General features: G+C 38.7%; 1 protein-coding gene across 4 annotated transcripts in view; it reads left to right on the plus strand.

The window, feature by feature from the left end:
* Nucleotides 1-1575: 1575 nt before the first annotated feature.
* The window catches only part of MRPL42 (mitochondrial ribosomal protein L42), a 33190-nt gene continuing 17274 nt past the window's right edge, over nt 1576-17491 (plus strand). The window contains exons 1-5 of one of the 4 annotated variants that reach the window (XM_082634827.1): nt 1576-1598; nt 3130-3316; nt 7816-7879; nt 9079-9163; nt 15510-15673. In XM_082634827.1, the coding sequence (XP_082490953.1) occupies nt 3247-3316; nt 7816-7879; nt 9079-9163; nt 15510-15673 (383 nt within the window). In that variant the 5' untranslated portion in view covers nt 1576-1598; nt 3130-3246. Of the gene's footprint in view, nt 1634-3129; nt 3317-7815; nt 7880-9078; nt 9164-15509; nt 15674-17491 lie in introns of all 4 variants that reach the window. The other 3 variants (XM_082634826.1, XM_082634828.1, XM_082634829.1) reach the window with 3 other exon arrangements.

Raw genomic sequence — 17491 nt, forward strand, 5'->3', positions numbered from 1 at the left:
CCCCATCTCCTGCTGCTCTCCTCCACACTATACTCCAGCATATGATAAGCTGTTTCCACCCCCTTTTAGACTTTTACATTGTTCCCTCAGCCTAGAGCTGTCTCTGCTCTCTTTCGCATGCACATGGCTGGTTTCTTTCCTGGTCTCAGCTTTGTGAACTTTTCCTGGCTGCACTGAGTCTCCCTGTTGGTCAGTGGTCCCCACTCTACTCACAGCCATCAAGACGTGTCCTGTGGAATCATCTTTGATCCGTCCCTCTTCTGCTTTGCACACTGAATGTTTGACAAGTCCAGCTGATAGTTTATTCAAATATGTTTCTCCTCTCTGTCTCTTCCTACAGCATAGTCCAGAAAGACATTACGGGGTGGCTTTGAAGGATGGACAAGATTCGAAAGGACAGAGATGGGTCCTCAATGTGAGCTTCCATAGGAGCAAAGATAAGCAGCAGAACCAGACTGATATTCTGTGGGAAGTGAGGAGAGACATCACAGCAGTCCACGTTTATGCTGTGAATGTAAGTGAACTTACATTCACTTATTTTCGATATTAAGGACTACTTCAGGGCTATGGCCCTTAAATTTTTGAGAGGTTGATTAACCCCCTTGATTACATGTTAAAAGCTATGAATCCTTTTCAGAAAAATGTACATAAATCCGAAATTCTGCAGATCATGGAGGAAAGGAATTCCCAGGTGAAACTCGGCTTTATCAGTCAATCACCTACTATCTTGAATACATGCAGTGTTATTTAATTGTTTTATTCATTCAACAAATATTGGAGGCCTACGATGAGGCCAAGCACAGTTCTAGATATTAGATTTGTATACCGTATAGAACATACCTGTCCCTCTCGGCCTACATGGATCTTGAATTCTGGCATAAGAGACAGACATTAAACAAGGAAACAAATGAAAATATAATGTCATATAATGGTAAATGTTTTGAAAAAAATAAAGGAGGGCAATGGGACAAGGGCGGGTGAAGCTATTTTAATGATGTGGTCCTCTCTGAAATGATATTTGAGCAAGAGCTGCATAAACTAAGGCAGTGGTCATGAGAAGCAGTGAGAGAAGACCACTGCTGGCAATGAGAACAGAAAGTGCACAGGCCCAGGGGCCTTTTCTTCCCTCTAAGATACATGGCGAGGTCCAGGATCCTGCACGTCCTCCTCCCATAATGAATAACTGTGCCGGTTAGCACAGTTCTCAGAACATAGCTTAAAGGCTGTCCCATGCTTCCCCATTTCAAACGTCAAATCCAACCCCACCCCGCTTCAGTACTTCCCTGAAATGCCTCTTCCCCTGGGAAACCTAACTCATCCAAGAAGGGATCTCAAGTTGCTCTAATTATTAGTATAAACTTTAAAAAATAGTGTTCGTTACTTTCTAAGGATATGTGTGGGGACAGTGAATTTGGTTTTTTTGGGTAGCGCCGGTAAAGCTGCAAGCAAACTGCTGCAACTAAACGCGGGCGCACGTTGGATGGATCCCCGCCTTACCCACGGCACCCGGGGCTCTTTCCCGCGGAGACTACATTTCCCAGAGTGCCCCGCGAGCCAGGAAGGCGCGTGGAGCGGTGTCTCTAAGGGCCCGGGTTGAGGTAAGATGGCGGGCTCGCGGTGAGTCGCAGTCAAGGTAACCATTTCCCTCTCCTTCTCCCGTCTAGGAGTCCCTAAGAGCTGGGCAGGCCCAGAAAGTTTATAGGCAGCTGTCGAGGTCTCCTGCCTGTCGTTTGCGGCAAGATAAAGCCTCTGGCATTACCAGACTCGGTCCGTCCTGCAGAAGGGCCGGCGTGTGGCCGCGCGCTTGCCGTGGAGTCTGGTTCTGGTAGCCTGTTCCTCAAGCCTCAGTCCCTCCCAGACTCTCCGCAGTCCTCTATTGCTCCAGCGTTGAATTCCGGGCCACGGGGTTTACCCTCTGAATTCTCTCTCTGGGGTGAATAATGTGACCTCTGGGTCTCGGACAGAGGGGACCTAACGTCCTCTAAAGTGCTTTGTTTCTCATTTCGTGGTTAGAAGCTGTGGGCTTGCGTTACACCCATAGTACCTATTAAGCAGCGGTAAAGTGGCAGGTAAACCGTTGGAGCTTTCGGAGCCTCGATTCTTAGTGTTTTAAATGGAGACGCCTACTTCGCAGACTTGTGAGGGAGCATATAATGTGTAGGAAAATGGGTCGTAAAGTGTAGGAGGCACACTAGGTACTCAGGGACGGCAGTGCTAATGTACCGACAGAGCAAGGAATCAGCCTGCATAGTTCAGCGACTAAGACTGATGAAGTAAGCTTTTATCACTGTGCGGGGGGTGGTGGGAGGGGAATAGTCATCGAGCCCAATTGAAAACAAGTGATGTATGTCATTTATTCACAACAGACCTGGAGCTTGTGGTTGTTTTCCCCCATTTTACTGTGGAAGGAACTGAGGGTTGCTTCGTTAATGACTTGCCCAAACTTTTCCAGTTTGTAAGGGATTGACTCTGAAGTTCTTGGAAGCAATTTATTTAAATTTTGTACCTTAGTTTCTTCATGAATCAAAATAAAGATGCCTCTTATGATTAGGATGAGAGTAAAATGAATGGTAGTGGAAGCACCTTGGAAAGTTAAAAAGCTTATATAAGAGGGTGAAATTTTATTTGGGACTTTGGGTGTTTATATGTGTTTTTCCAAGTCAGTATTTAATAAGCCAAGGCTAGGCCTTCTTGTTTAATATTCCATTTAATCAGAAACAGAATACTCCTTTAAGAGATGTGATAAGATCTTGTGTATGGTACCTGGGAGGTTGTACACCGACACATTTGCTTTATGAAAGGAGGAGAATGCTCTGTGTAGCACGTGTGAGTGACTGTTTCTAAGAGTAATTACACATTGGCTGAGCACTCATTGAAAGAACTACACTAGGTGTTGAGAAGTTTGCATTTAAGAGAAATAGTAATGGACATAGTTCTTGGGTTTCTGATCTTACTGTACATTTTGATGATGTTGCTCTTTATACTGTATTGCCTGGAAATGGAAAGTTGTTTAAAAGTTCTGTTAGGCCACTGTAGTTCTCGGTAGTGATCCTATTTTGTAGTGTTCAGTGTATTGTGTCACTTTAATTTATCATAGGTAACACTGATTTTTCTTTATCTCTTATACAGGGGTGAACATAGGTATACCTAGAAGCAGTTTTCTTTTTTTTTTTTTAGAAGCAGATTTTAAAAGCACTTTCTCTTCAAATCATCTTTCATACCAACTGATAAGCATCTTGGTTCACCATGGCATTGGCAGCACTAAAACGGGCTATATCAAGCAGAACTATCTTGAAACATTTATTTCCAATTCAAAGTAAGTGAGTTTTTTAATGTTTAAAAAGTGTGTTTTTTTTAAATATTTATTTATTTATTTGGGCTGTGCCAGATCTTCGTTTTGGCACGCATGTGGGATCAAGTTCCCTGATCAGGGATCGAACTCCGGCCTCCTGCATTGGGAGTGCGGAGTCTTATCCACTGGACCACCAGGGAAGTCCAATGTTTAAAAAGTTTTAAACTTTTTGAAATTTATAGTAATACATGTTCATTGAAGAACATTTAATTTAGTTATTGTGTATGCCTGCTATTGTATAGGAGTGTAACGTGGAAAGATCTCTGTATAGAAGGGGGAAAAAGTATGTCATAGAACAGTATATATACCGTATGATCTCATTGTGCATTTAAAAGATGATCGACCATATATGTGTGTGTGTATATATGTATAAATGCAGAGTAAAAGATGTGGACCAAATAAACTATCTCTGTAGACCACAAGTGGGATTTAACCAAGGGCAAGGGAGGGATTGATAAAGAGGAACTTTTTCTAGTTTGAATCACTTATATTTATATTTTCACATACTGTTTTTTTAGTAGTTCTTAAAATTAGCAAAGGGCAGATTTACAATTCCATCTTACAGGGTGATTATTGTTACTATTTTGGTGTGTTCTTTTGTGTTTTTTCTGTGTAATTTAAGAAAAAATGTAATTTATTCCTTTCTTTTCTGAAGAAACATAGTCACATATTTTCTTCAAAGCCTATTAATACATGTTTGATAGTCAAAACATTGATCTATATAAATGGTCTATTAAAATCTTATTTCCTGACCAACCTTCTTTTCACTTTACTTTTCCTCTGTCTGTGAACTGCATTCTCCCATTTGTAAAGAAGGCATGGTTAGAAGGCTACAATAGGTTTGCTTATTAATGTTTATTCAGCCAACTTTTTTTTTTTTTTTTTTTTTTTGCGGTACGCGGGCCTCTCACTGCCGTGGCCTCTCCCGTTGCGGCGCACAGGCTCCGGACGCGCAGGCTCAGCGGCCATGGCTCACGGGCCCAGCCGCTCCGCGGCATGTGGGATCCTCCCGGACCGGGGCACGAACCCGTGTCCCCTGCATCAGCAGGCGGACTCTCAACCACTGCGCCACCAGGGAAGCCCCAGCCAACATTTTTTACACATCTCTGCCTGACCTTAATTGCTTCCTTCATGTTTCGTATTGACTACCATTTGTAATTGAACATTTTTATTGAATTAAGAGGAAAAGAGTTGTTTGAAGACTAGGGTAAAAAGCTGTATAAATGAAAGTATAATTAAGTAAACAGAGGAGATTGCCAAGAGACTGTAGGCATACACCAAAATCATAGTGAAAACAAAACTGTAGTCAGCTCTTGATTACCTAGGAGCATTTTTTGTTGTTGTTGAGAATTGGGTGAGAGACCTCTGCTGCTTAGTTTCCCTTTTGCCCTGATAGGAACTCAGCCCCAAGGCTGATGGGAACTCAGACGTCATCAGTTTTTACCTAGCTCATGTCCTGAAACAGCAACTTGTCCTCCCTTAGGTTAATCTGCAAACCAGTTCATCTGCCCCTGGATAAGTTAAAATTGCCTGTGTGTACTTTACCAACTAGATTGTAAATTTGTACAGTGTCTATGTTGGTGTCCTCAGTGCCTCTCATACATGATAGGTGATAAATAAATGTTTGTTGAATGGATCTCAGTGAATCGCAGTTGTCAAAATATCTGATTAGTGAAGAATGAATTTGGGTTACCCCAGAAAATTATTCCATTATCACTCAGTCATCCTAGTAATTAGTGACTACCTAACTTCTTGCATCCTTAAGCCTCTTGTTCTACACAATTTCTATTATTACTATTGAAGGTAAAGTATTATTACTGTTACTATTGATATTTTATATGAAAAGGAAGGACATTAAGATTAGAGGCAAAGAAAACTGTGATTGGAAAGTTCAATGAGCACAGATAAAAAGGCCTCCCTGTATTCCAGAAGGAACATTTAAGACCTTCCAAAATATACAGTCAATGTGGGAATTTTACAGCTGAAGGAGCATTTAAAACCTTCCAAAATATACAGTCAGTGTGGGAATTTTACAGCTTTTAAGCATATGAAGTCATTTGGTCTTTACAACTTTGAATTTTACAATAACTTACCTATCACGTGGCATTATTCTCTTTCTGAAGACGAAGGAACTTGAGTTCTCTTGCCCTCAGAAGCTCAACCGGAGCTGCATATCTGGTAGATTAGAGCTCTGATCAAAACCTATGTCTTCCCAATATATTTTCTGCTACAATGCCTTTGTTGTTGTAACTTAAGATATTCAACATTCGAAAATGAAGTGGGACCATCAGCTTTTATAGATTATGTCAAAATGCAATTAAATGTGTGTGTGTATAAATATATATATGTAAAACAAGAAAAGCTTGGGAGCTGCGGAGAGCTGACTCTCATTGAAATTCTTTTCGGCACATTGAGTTGATATGGATTGATTAATGTTAACTTTGGCATCCGTTCTAATTATGCATTTAGAACCTCTGATATTTAACCATATCTAGAATTTTTCTCTTGATAAAATGTCAAATGCATTTTTCAAGTATTAATTCTGCAGAAATTAACATTTTAGAGGCGGTTTGGCAATCTCTTCTTTATTAGTAGGAACTATAGGGGACATAGTAATGAACAAGGTGAGATTCCTGGCCTTAAGGAACTTATTTAGACTTGTAGTTGAAACAGACACCTATGGAAACAATACCTGGAATATGATGTGGTAGTATGTGATGTATGTCATGAGGGTACAAACAAATGTCTAAGTTAGTGCAGAGTACAAATTTTGCAGTTTCCTCTTGAACTAAATACTGCTGTCTTGAGTTTTCCCTCCTGCCTAGTTAAGAATGGTAAATTCTGTCTTTCCTGCCTCTGCCACCCAACCCTGTTTCTTTCAGCAAACATGTACACCACTTAGCTGGTGTATTCAGAGAATACAAACTGTTTCTAATATTAATCCATACATAATTAAGAAGATCCCCAACAGTGTCAAACAAGAAAATAAAATATGTGTAAATGATTTTTACATTACCCTCTGATTTGTCTTAATAAATGCTCTTCTGTATGAGCACAGATAATTGAAAATTAATAAATCTTTTGAAAGATGAGGTTATATTTCTAATTCTTTGTATCTTGTTATCTTTACATCAATAGAATTTTGGGGTTGACATTTTGCTGAGTAATCTTTTATGATACTAATGAATTTTGTTAAGGTACTTTTAATGCCTTGGAGTAAGAATTTATATTTAGACCTCTAAGTATATGCAATCCTTGGGGAAAGGAGAGTTTACAAAGATGGAAAACACATCTTTGTTTAGACAGCTTTGATACATATAAATAACTGATGCATTACAAAGGACACAGTGATGGTATAGCATTGTCATGTGGAGTGTTGGTTGTGGGACATGTAAAATAGACAACTCTTTCTGTGACGGGGGATGTAGGGCAGGAAGGGGGGAAAGGATTTCATGGAAGGGTAGCATTAGACCCTTGGAAGATGAGTGGTATTTGAACAAAGTGGGGATAGCATTCCACACTGAGGAGTAAGTGGCTCAGCTGAGAGAAGCTGATCCTTGGTTTTAGCCAAGATATATTCAGAATTTTTTTTTTAACCATACTGAGCTACATTTACGTTTTTTCTTTATATTTAAAAGAACATAATTTCTCTGAACATAGAGGGACCTTTCACAAGCTTAAAAAAAAAGTAGTTATGGCTCTTGAATGTGCAGGTATTCTAGAAACGGAAAATATGCTTTGAAATGTTGCATTTTGGTCAAGAAAAGTTGATTTTGAACAGTTTATTTTGTATTTCATTACTTAAACACTCGCCCTTTATGAACTATGCACTCCAGTCACACTAAAGTTTTTATTTTATTTTATTATTTATTTATTTATTTGGCTGAGCCGCGCGGCTTGCGGGATCTTAGTTCCCCAAGCGAGGATTGAACCCAGACCCCAGCAGTGAAAGTGCTGAGTCCTAACCACCGGACCACCAGGGAATTCCCAACACCAAAGTTTTTAGAACACTCAGAAACTTTATGTTCTTTCTTTCCTCTGGTCCTGGCACTTTTTATTCCCTCTGCAAGGAACACTGTACTCATCCCCTAACAACTCCAGCTTACACCGTCATCCTTCAGAACACCTTAAACATCATCTCCACCGGAAGAGCATTCTTGAACCTGTACACTCCTGTTCTGTAATCTGTCCATGTGTCCCTTTCACTCCCAATGCTTACCCTTCCTAGCAGGGCTTATCTTTATATTGGAATTGTTTGTTTTCTTGTCTCTCTCTCACCAGACTTGCACCCTTTTTGAGGTCAGGGACTGGATCTTGTTGAATCCCTAGCTCCATGTGTAGCCCTGTTTCATAGTGAATACAGTAGATAGTGGTTGAATGAGTGAAACTAGCTTTCTTTACATTGGTGTGAGGACATACGCTCAAATTAACTAAATCCATCTTACTGTTTGGGGTTTTTGCAGATGGAGCCTTATATTGTGTTTGTCATAAAACTACGTATTCTTCTCTTCCAGATGACTATAACTGGTATGTATTGAAATCCAATTGAAAAAAAAAGTTCGTTAGCGCTATCTGAAATGATTTAATTTTATTTCTTGTTTTGGTATTTTCTGCTTTTCTGATTATTCTTTCTTTAATTTTGTTTTTAAACATTATTTCAGTGATCTTATTTACCCAGTGTCTGGGCTTATAAATGGTTTAAATAAAAATCATTATCATTGTGTTTCAGTGAATACTTCATTTGTTGTAAGACAGACTTGCTGATAGAAATGCTGTCTTTTCTTCCTGAAACATTCTTTAGCTTTTTGGAAAAGCTAAATACTTTTTATGGTTTTCTCTTAGGGTTCGTATCTGTTAGCTTAAGCAGTTATTTATCTTATCTTTTGTTAACATTGAATAATCCTAAATTACAGATATTTAATTCAACCACAATTTATTTGGTACTTATTCTAGTCAGTATGCTAAGAACTAGGACTAACGTATGAATGAAATATTGTCCTTTATCTTATAGCAGCGTCTTATGTGCAGAAACTACAACATGTTTTCTTAAGTTACATTGTTTTTATTGTGAATTTTAGTAAAAATATATTTTCTTCCCTCTTGACACCAGTTTTAATTGTAAATTTAGTAAGTGTTAGGATAGTGATGAAATAAGACTAGGAAATAGGTAGCACTTTTGAACCTGAAAAGATTGCGTCTTATATGACGTGTTTTGTATTATGCCAAAGGCGCTTGGAGAAATGCTGATCTAGAAAAAGTGCTCAGCTACAATCTTTATGATTGGAAATTCAGGTGATCCTTTACCTGGAAGATTATGTATTTTGCTGATCTTCGGCTTTAATAATTTAAGTAATCTCCTTACAGCTTTTTGAAGGTAGCTTTTAGATAAGGAAAAGAAGGTCTATTAATAGTGATGAATGAACATGAAGATCTCTTCCAAAGGTTAAGAAAACAAGTAACTTTAACAAAACAAATAATTTGAAGAATAATTTAGATTAAATAGTGGGTAATGCAGTAAAGGTTTGTTGTGGTAGTTAAGCTGACATATTGTGTGGGATGGTATGAGTTGTCCCCTGTAATATGTATGGGTACCCTGGTTTGCCAGTCCAGTGACATGATGGCATTTATTCTTCAGGGATTTGTGATTAACAGATTTTGGCTCTAATAATCATTTTTCCTTGAATACAGTATAACTCTGTTTCTAAAACATTCTTTTTTTTTTTTAGCAAAGTAGAGCTTGCTTTGACATCTGATGGCAGGACAATAGTATGCTATCACCCTTCTGTGGACATTCCGTATGAACACACAAAAGTATGTATAAGAAAGTCTCTTGTAATTTTAAATTGTTGTTGGACCATTCACCCTTCTTTACAGTATCCAAAGAGAAGGGAATTGTTTGATTTTCTTTATTTGGTTTAGATCTTTTGGCTTTTTTATTTTACTGTTTTGATTTTTCTCTTATTTCTTTTCATCATTTTTCTCTAAAGGTTTTTTTCAGTACACAAAGTGAAACATTTAAACACAATTACAGCATAAGTTTTCTGGTCTAAAATTTGGTAGATTTCTGACTAGGGATCAAACACACCTAGTATAAATTTTAAAAACACATTGTCCCGGGCTTCCCTGGTGGCGCAGTGGTTGAGAGTCTGCCTGCCGATGCAGGGGACACGGGTTCGTGCCCCGGCCTGGGAAGATCCCACATGCTGCGGAGCGGCTAGGCCCATGAGCCATGGCCTCTGAGCCTGCGCGTCCGGAGCCTGTGCTCCGCAATGGGAGAGACCACAACAGTGAGAGGCCCGCGTACTGCAAAAAAAAACAAAAAACAAACAAACAAAAAACACATTGTCCCATACTACTTACTATATATTGCATTCTAATAAATTATGAAAAGTTTGTATTTTAGTGTACTGTTTCATAACTTTTATATTGTGTTGGTTTTGATAATCCTTTTAATGTTTGGTGAATTTCTTCTTTTTTCAGTTAGTTTTTTCTTTTGGTTTTTTTAAAAAAATAAATTTATTTATTTATTTATTTTTGGCTGCGTTGGGTCTTCGTTGCTGTGCACGGGCTTTTCTCTAGTTGTGAGTGGGGGCTACTCTTCATTGTGGTGTGCAGGCTTCTCATGGCGGTGGCTTCTCTTGTTGTGGAGCATGGGCTCTAGGCATGTGGGCTTCAGTAGTTGTGGCTCGTGGGCTCAGTAGTTGTGGCTCATGGGCTCAGTAGTTGTGGCTCACGGGCTCAGTAGTTGTGGCTCACAGGCTTAGTTGCTCTGCGGCATGTAGGATCTTCCCGGATCAGGGCTCGAACCCGCGTCTCCTGCATTGGCAGGCGGATTCTCAATCACTGCACCACCAGGGAAGCCCCTGGTTATTTTTTTCTAATGGGCCAACATGGGCATATATTTTAAGTGGCCTAGTTTAATTTTTGCCATATTTCTTCAAAAGCCAGCACTAGATAAAGGAGTTTTTGTTTTTATTTTTAATATAATTTAATTTGACCCAAGTCTTTTTATTATTTTATATATGAATAGCTTCCTCTTATTTCTTTAAGCCCTCTTCTACTATATTCCGTAATGTTTGATTTGCTTTTTGAGGAGAAAATAATTCGTCACATGATGCATCTAGTGATACCTATTTTTAAGAATCATGATTAGGGCCAGAGTACCGGTTTGACAAAACAAATTAATGTTATTTTACTAGTTTGTATTCCCTTTTTACAACCTCACCATTTTGTCTGCCTGCTTTGTATTCTAGCTAGATACCGTAGGCAATATTCCAGTATTCCTTTTTTGTTTCATTTCTTTGGACAGTGTGTAGAAAATAGGAGTAAGTCACTGACTTTTGGCCTGTAAACCTCTAGCTCATACTATATTGTGCCTTCTTACATTGTTATTTTTTGTTATATTTCTGGTTACGTGCTTTATCCTTGTTTTAGCAGTTTATACTAAGAAGCCCAGGACTGTGTGGTCATTTCTCAGTATCCAAACTCTCATCCCCATATGGCTCTTTGCATCCCTGAATCTGATGCTTTTCCTATCTTTCCCAACTCTCAAAACTTTTCCATTGTACTTTTAGAACTTACTGTCATCATTAAAATCTCTCATAACCTTAACTTTTTCCAGAATGTTGAAACCTTCTGACTCTAACAGAAACTTAGCTGTACTCTGGTGTCATTGCTTCCCTAGCACTCTTAAGTAGTTGTGCTTTTCTCTCTTAAACCCTTTTACTACTGAGCATAGAGATGGAATAGGTGTCCCTGTGGCTCTTCACTGTCATATCCAGATCATCTTTCCTCCTCCATAACAATTTCTAGCTTTGTAGTTTGTATCATTAAACCATACCATCTACTTATCTTTTTTCTTTTGCTGTTATCTGTCATCACGCATTTCACTTCTCCTCACCCTCACGTGCCCCCATCCCCCCACTCTTCTTTGAAGATTTTAGATGTACTCTCACACTCTCCAACACTGTGTCCTAATTCTTTGTTATTTCAGCGTCCATGTAGATGATCTGTCTACTACCCCCAGCCTCTTAACTTTTTGATCTTTTTTCTGCATGGGAGTGGAGCCCCACTCCTGTGGTTGTACCCTAGAGATGCTTTAATCACAAATAACTCCTCCTCCTTCCTCCCAATCTAGATTTTTAAGAATTCCACTAGCTTACTACCAACTCCCCCTAGTTTCCCAGCTTCAGGAATTATTCATCCCCTCATGAAGACCTGCATCAGTTGATCGAACCACTTGTTCACAGTCCTTCATGTATCTTGTACATTCTCACTTCTTTCCTTACCCAGCATAGATTCCATGGTCATCATCATAATCACTCCCTTGCATACATACCCATCTCCCTGCCTCTTTCTTTTTTTTTTTTTTTTTTTTTGTGGTACGTGGGCCTCTCACTGCTGTGGCCTCTCCTGTTGCGGAGCACAGGCTCCGGACGCGCAGGCTCAGCGGCCATGGCTCACGGGCCCAGCCGCTCCGCGGCATGTGGGATCTTCCTGGACCAGGGCACAAACCCGTGTCCCCTGCATCGGCAGGCGGACTCTCAACCACTGCGCCACCAGGGAAGCCCCTCCCTGCCTCTTTTTCTGTTGAACTCCCTCTGTTGTATCAGTTGTCTGCTCTCCCGTGTCCTCAGTATTCCTCTCTCTAGTCCAGGAGATCACTCCTGTCAGCTCACACGAGTCACTCTACTGCTACCACACTGGCCTCCATGCTGTTCTTTAAAGTACGTACTTAGGAAGCACCTGCCTCAGGGCCTTGATAGTTACTGCTTCCTCTGCCTGGAATGCTTTTCCCCCAGAAATCCTCATAGTTTATTCCCTTTCCTTTAGATCTTTCCATATTTGTTACCTAGAGACCCTCCTTGCCACTACATTTAAAATAGTACCCCTGGGCTTCTCTGGTGGCGCAGTGGTTGAGAGTCCGCCTGCCGATGCAGGGGACATGGGTTCGTACCCCGGTTCGGGAAGATCCCACATGCCGCGGAGCAGCTGGGCCCGTGAGCCATGGCCGCTGAGCCTGTGCATCTGGAACCTGTGCTCTGCAACGGGAGAGGCCGCAACAGTGAGAGGCCCGCGTACCGCAAAAAAAAATAAATAAATAAAATAAAATAAAATAAAATAAAATAAAATAAAATAGTACCCCTGCCCCTGGAATCCCTATTGTCCTTCACTTTGCTTTGCTTTTCTTAATAGCATTTATCATTTCTGGCGCACTGGATATTTTCTTGCTTTTCTGTCTGTCTCCCTCCATTAAAATGTAAGCTCCGTGAGGACAGGGGCTTGTCTGTTTTGTTCCTTGCTATATCCTCAGCACCTGGAATAATACCTGTACTTGGTAGGTGCACAATAAATATTATTGATTAAATAAATAAATTTGGCCCCCTCTCTTCATGCTTAAGAGTTTTCTGTTTTAAGGCTAAGAGATATTTACATGGAGAAGCATGGAAATTTTTTGTTCCTAAAGTAATAAATTATAGATTGGACTTTATTTACAATAAGAAACATTCTCGAAAACATGTTACTGTTAAAATATGTTCCTTTTGAATCAGATTTACAAATTTCATGAAGATAGTACATAACATTAAATAACTATATTTAAAGGTGACTTAAAATTTAGATTTGATTTTCTTCTTTTCTCAAGGAAGGAGCTGCAACTCTAGTGGGCCCTTTCATTCTCTAGGCCCTGGAAAGCATATTGCATACAGAGATCCTGGTCATAAGTAGAAATACCTACTGACACTGGCTTTAGGAAAGTTAAGATGATTTGTATCTTTGGTTTTCTGGTAATTTACATTTGAATCTAAAAGATGTCGATTATTTTCCATGAATCCAGGTAAAAAGATCCTTCTTTCTGTTTCGGCTAGGTATGTGTTTTATTACAACTAAAAATACTTTTCTAGAATTTAGGATTTCTAGTTTAGGAAGATAAAGATTTTAAACCAGGGGCAAGAAATAATGATTTGGAAAAATAAAGTAAAAATGTAAGTACTCAAAATTCTTTTTAGTGGTTGATTTAGTGGAAAATTTCAAAAGTCAAATTTGAAAATTCTTAAGAAAAACAAGGGAAATTCAGGATGACAGTTCTGAATGTTTTTTTTTAAGTTGACATTCAGTTTTGTTTTAGTTTTTACTTTTTACTGAAATATTCATGTACCCTTTCTTTGAAGTTTGATCAAGGAGATCAAATACAACCTAAAAATCAGTTCTGAGTCTGCAGAGGCTTTTGGTTTAGACTTCTAAGAAGCCATTAATTCCAATGTCTTTTATCTGTGTGCCTGGAAAAGAAATACAAAGCAGAGAGAATTTGTGATATATTAGAATTGAGCCTGTTGGGAATAGGAAGAGAGACAATGAACATTTATTAACACTTGAAAATAACTGTTTGATAGTAGTTAAAACATTTGATCTTTAGCAACAAGTAGAGTAACCTAAAAGAGAGAAAACTATAGGCTCTAATCTAGCATTTACTAGTATACCTCAGGGTCTGATAGTAACTTGCAAAGACACAAATATTAATATTTCACTCTACATGTAAGAGATGATCATATAAAATTACTTAAAATGTCTAAGGAGCACTTTTTCTTTAAATAAATTTATATCACTGTTTTCCTGTTTGAGGCCTTAAAATAAATGTTACAGCTACCTACCATTATTGAACTCAAAGAGTACGAGGGACAGCTCAGCATGTTATCATTTCACTTAATCCTCATCAAACCCTTATTAGGTAGATAATTACTCCTTAGATTTTATGAAAGGGAGATTAAGAGCTTAAATAACTATTCCAAGGTCACAGAGATAGTAGTTATTGACCAAAGCCCAGTTCTTAACCTCTTTACTATACTTTCTCCTTATTCCCTCCCACACTAAGGAAGTGATTCCTTATTTCTACTTAAATCAAATTGTTACACTTAAATCTAACTTTGAAAGCTTTTCATAATGTGATTTCTCGAGATCCATTTTTTAAGATCACCTGCTTATTGTATGTTTTTACCTACCTTGCTTTATTTATAATGTTTGTTATTCCTTCTAGAATTCATTCTGCACTCTGTGACAAGGCTCTGACTTGGCTCCTGTTCTATTTCTCACTAATATCTTTGTTAATTTGCATCTCTATAGTACTTAGTCAGTTGTGCCACCATCATGTACCTATGTATTGCCTTTTAAAGAGGTTTTATTTTTTCCTGTACATAAACTAAATAAATATGAGTCCATGCTGTAACATTCAGTACAGTGGTAGAATGTAGCGGTTGTCATTAATAGTGTGTGAATGTAAAGAAGACATCTGTGTTTGAATTGTTTCCTTTTTGATGGTAAATTCAGGTTTTCATTGTGTTGTAATACATATCTATGGTATTTGTAAAGCAAGGCAATGTTACAGTCTCGTGTTACATATGTTATCACTTAATATTTAAAATATAGGTAGCTTGACTTTCCAAGACACTGATTTTTAAGGGCTTTAGTCAGCCAGCGTTGCTGATGGGCATATGTTATATCACTCATGTGTTGGGAGGAGATGAGTTTTTTTTAGTAATTAATGTCTTTGGGGGAAAAAACTACTTGAATTACCATAAAGCATCATTTGATGGCATTTCAGGCACCTAAAATGAAAACATTGAAAAATTTCCTGCTTCTTTTGGATATAAGAAATATCATTTTCTATTAAAGGTTTTTCATTGTATCTCACTTTAATGGTATGCAAGGTAGAGACTAAACTTTTAAGTTAAAAAATAATAATGGGCACAATTTATAGTTTTGAGAAATAGAAACTAAAGTAATAAGTACTTTATTATTGGGGGAAAATAACTTTAAATAAGAACTTTATTATTGGAAAGGGAACCCAAAACTTGATATGAGAAGAAAAATATTTCTGGGGAATTCCCTGATGATCCAGTGGTTAGGACTCTGTTCTTCCACTGCAGGGGGCACGGGTTCGATCCCTGGTCAGGGAACTAAGATCCTGCATGGTGTGACCAAAAAAAAATTCTGATTCTTTAATGAATAGCGCAGCTAAGTGAAACTGTTCTGATGACTTATTTACCCACCTTTAGGTACGATAATGAAGTACTCAGTGTGGTAATTATTTTACTGTAAACTCAATCAGATGCTGGCTAACATTCCTACATTTTGATGTTGTTCATTGCTGATTATTTTGCAGCCTATCCCTCGGCCAGATCCTGTGCAAAATTATGAAGAAACACATGATCTAGTGCTGAAAACCAGATTAGAAGAAAAACGTGAATATTTAGAGCAAGGACCCATGATAGAACAACTTAGCAAAATGTTCTTTACTACTAAGCACCGTTGGTATCCTCGTGGACAGTAAGTTCTATTTTCTTTTCTTCTTCAACTCTCACTGAACACTATAGAAATAACTTTCCTTCTATTAACAAACTTCTGAGGTTGTACTTTGTATGAAGGAATTAACACCCAGTATGATCACCTATTAAATTGTATTTTTAAGTCTACATATATAGAGTGGCTAAAATGAAATAGTACTTCTTTCCCTTTATTTTAGTGGGGGAGTTTAACCAAAGCTTTCAGGGAATTTTGCAAGAGTTCTTGAAAATTTTTCCATTCCATGATGTAGTCATTTTATGTATTGTTTTTATTCATCTTCTTGATGAATACTTCATCTTGTCCTCAGCCCTCTATCCATTTATTTAACAGATTTTGAGTTATTGCAGAAAAAATTGGGGTACAGCAAATGATTGGACAGTATATATATTTTTCAGTTCCTTTAGGAACTACAGTTGCCCCTCTGTTTCCCAGTACTCACATTTTATTACATTGATTCTTACCTCGTATCTAATTCTGAGTTTAATTTGTTTACTTCTTTTTTTTTTTTTTTTTTTTTTTGCGGTACGCAGGCCTCTCACTGTTGTGGCCTCTCGCGTTGCGGAGCACAGGCTCCGGATGCGCAGGCTCAGCGGCCATGGCTCACAGGCCCAGCCGCTCCGCGGCATGTGGGATCCTCCCGGACTGGGGCACGAACCCGTGTCCCCTGCATCGGCAGGCAGACCCTCAACCGCTGCACCACCAGGGAAACCCTGTTTACTTCTTTTGATTCTTATTTCTTTCATATCTATCTTATTCCCTACTAAACTAAGAAACTAAAACCAAGAAGTGGCTTTTTAAAATTGTTTGTTTAAGCAAACTTTGTTTTTATTCACTTGTTTTATTCACTTTGCTTTTATTCACCCAGTAACTAGCACTGGGCTGGCACATTTATGGCAGGACATGCTTATGGAATTAATGAATATGCAATCATCGAGCTGCTTGAAGTGATGAGTGATCAAAAACACAATCGTTGTTTGTCAGTTGTTTATAGTCAAGGAAGGAAGATAGTAGAGTAAATAAACAAATCAAGAGATTGACATTTGAAGGATGGTTAGGAGTTAGCCATGCCGAATGGGGAAAAGGCTTCACAGGCTGAGCACAGTATGTCATAGAGTAAGCTGGGGAAACTGCAAGTAGTTCAGCCGGATGGGACCCAGAATATGAGGAGGGAACGTAAGAAGGGTCTCATGAAGGATTTTGTGTCGTGCTGAGGAGTTTAGGTTTTATTTTCATTGCCAAATTCTAAGAATCAAACTGACATCCCCAAAGTTTATGCATTAGGAAATCCTTAAGTAGGTTCTGTATTTGGGATAAGGTGATACATGGAAAGATTGGAGTCAGAGGGACTTGCTATGAAACTGTTACAATAGTCCAGGTGAAATTTGTTGAAGACCTACATGAAAGGACCAGCAACGGAACAGAAAGGGGGAAAGTTAAAGAGAGAGATAGGAGACCTCTCAAGTTTCTGACAGAGGTGTTCAGGTGGATGGTGGTGCCACTCATACAAGCGGGGAAACAGTAGAGAGTGAGGAAGATGAACCTATTGTTGGTTATGTTGAGTCTGAAGACTCTGGATCATCTGGTGGGGAGCAGTTCTGAAAGCAGGTGCATGTATGGACCTGGAGCTTGGTTTACTTTTTTAGTTTCTCTTTAGAAGGTACTTTCTCCCTTATCTGTAGTTACAGTAGAGATTCCTCAGGGCTCTGCCTTATACTCCATGTCTTGCTAAAATTTGTTCTGAGAGCTTCAGTTACATTCATTATCTAGATGACATGCAACCTGCTCCATTATACATTTTTT

Source organism: Mesoplodon mirus (assembly GCF_964341445.2).
Source record: "Mesoplodon mirus genome assembly, chromosome: 11".
In the NCBI taxonomy this organism is placed as follows: domain Eukaryota; kingdom Metazoa; phylum Chordata; class Mammalia; order Artiodactyla; family Ziphiidae; genus Mesoplodon; species Mesoplodon mirus.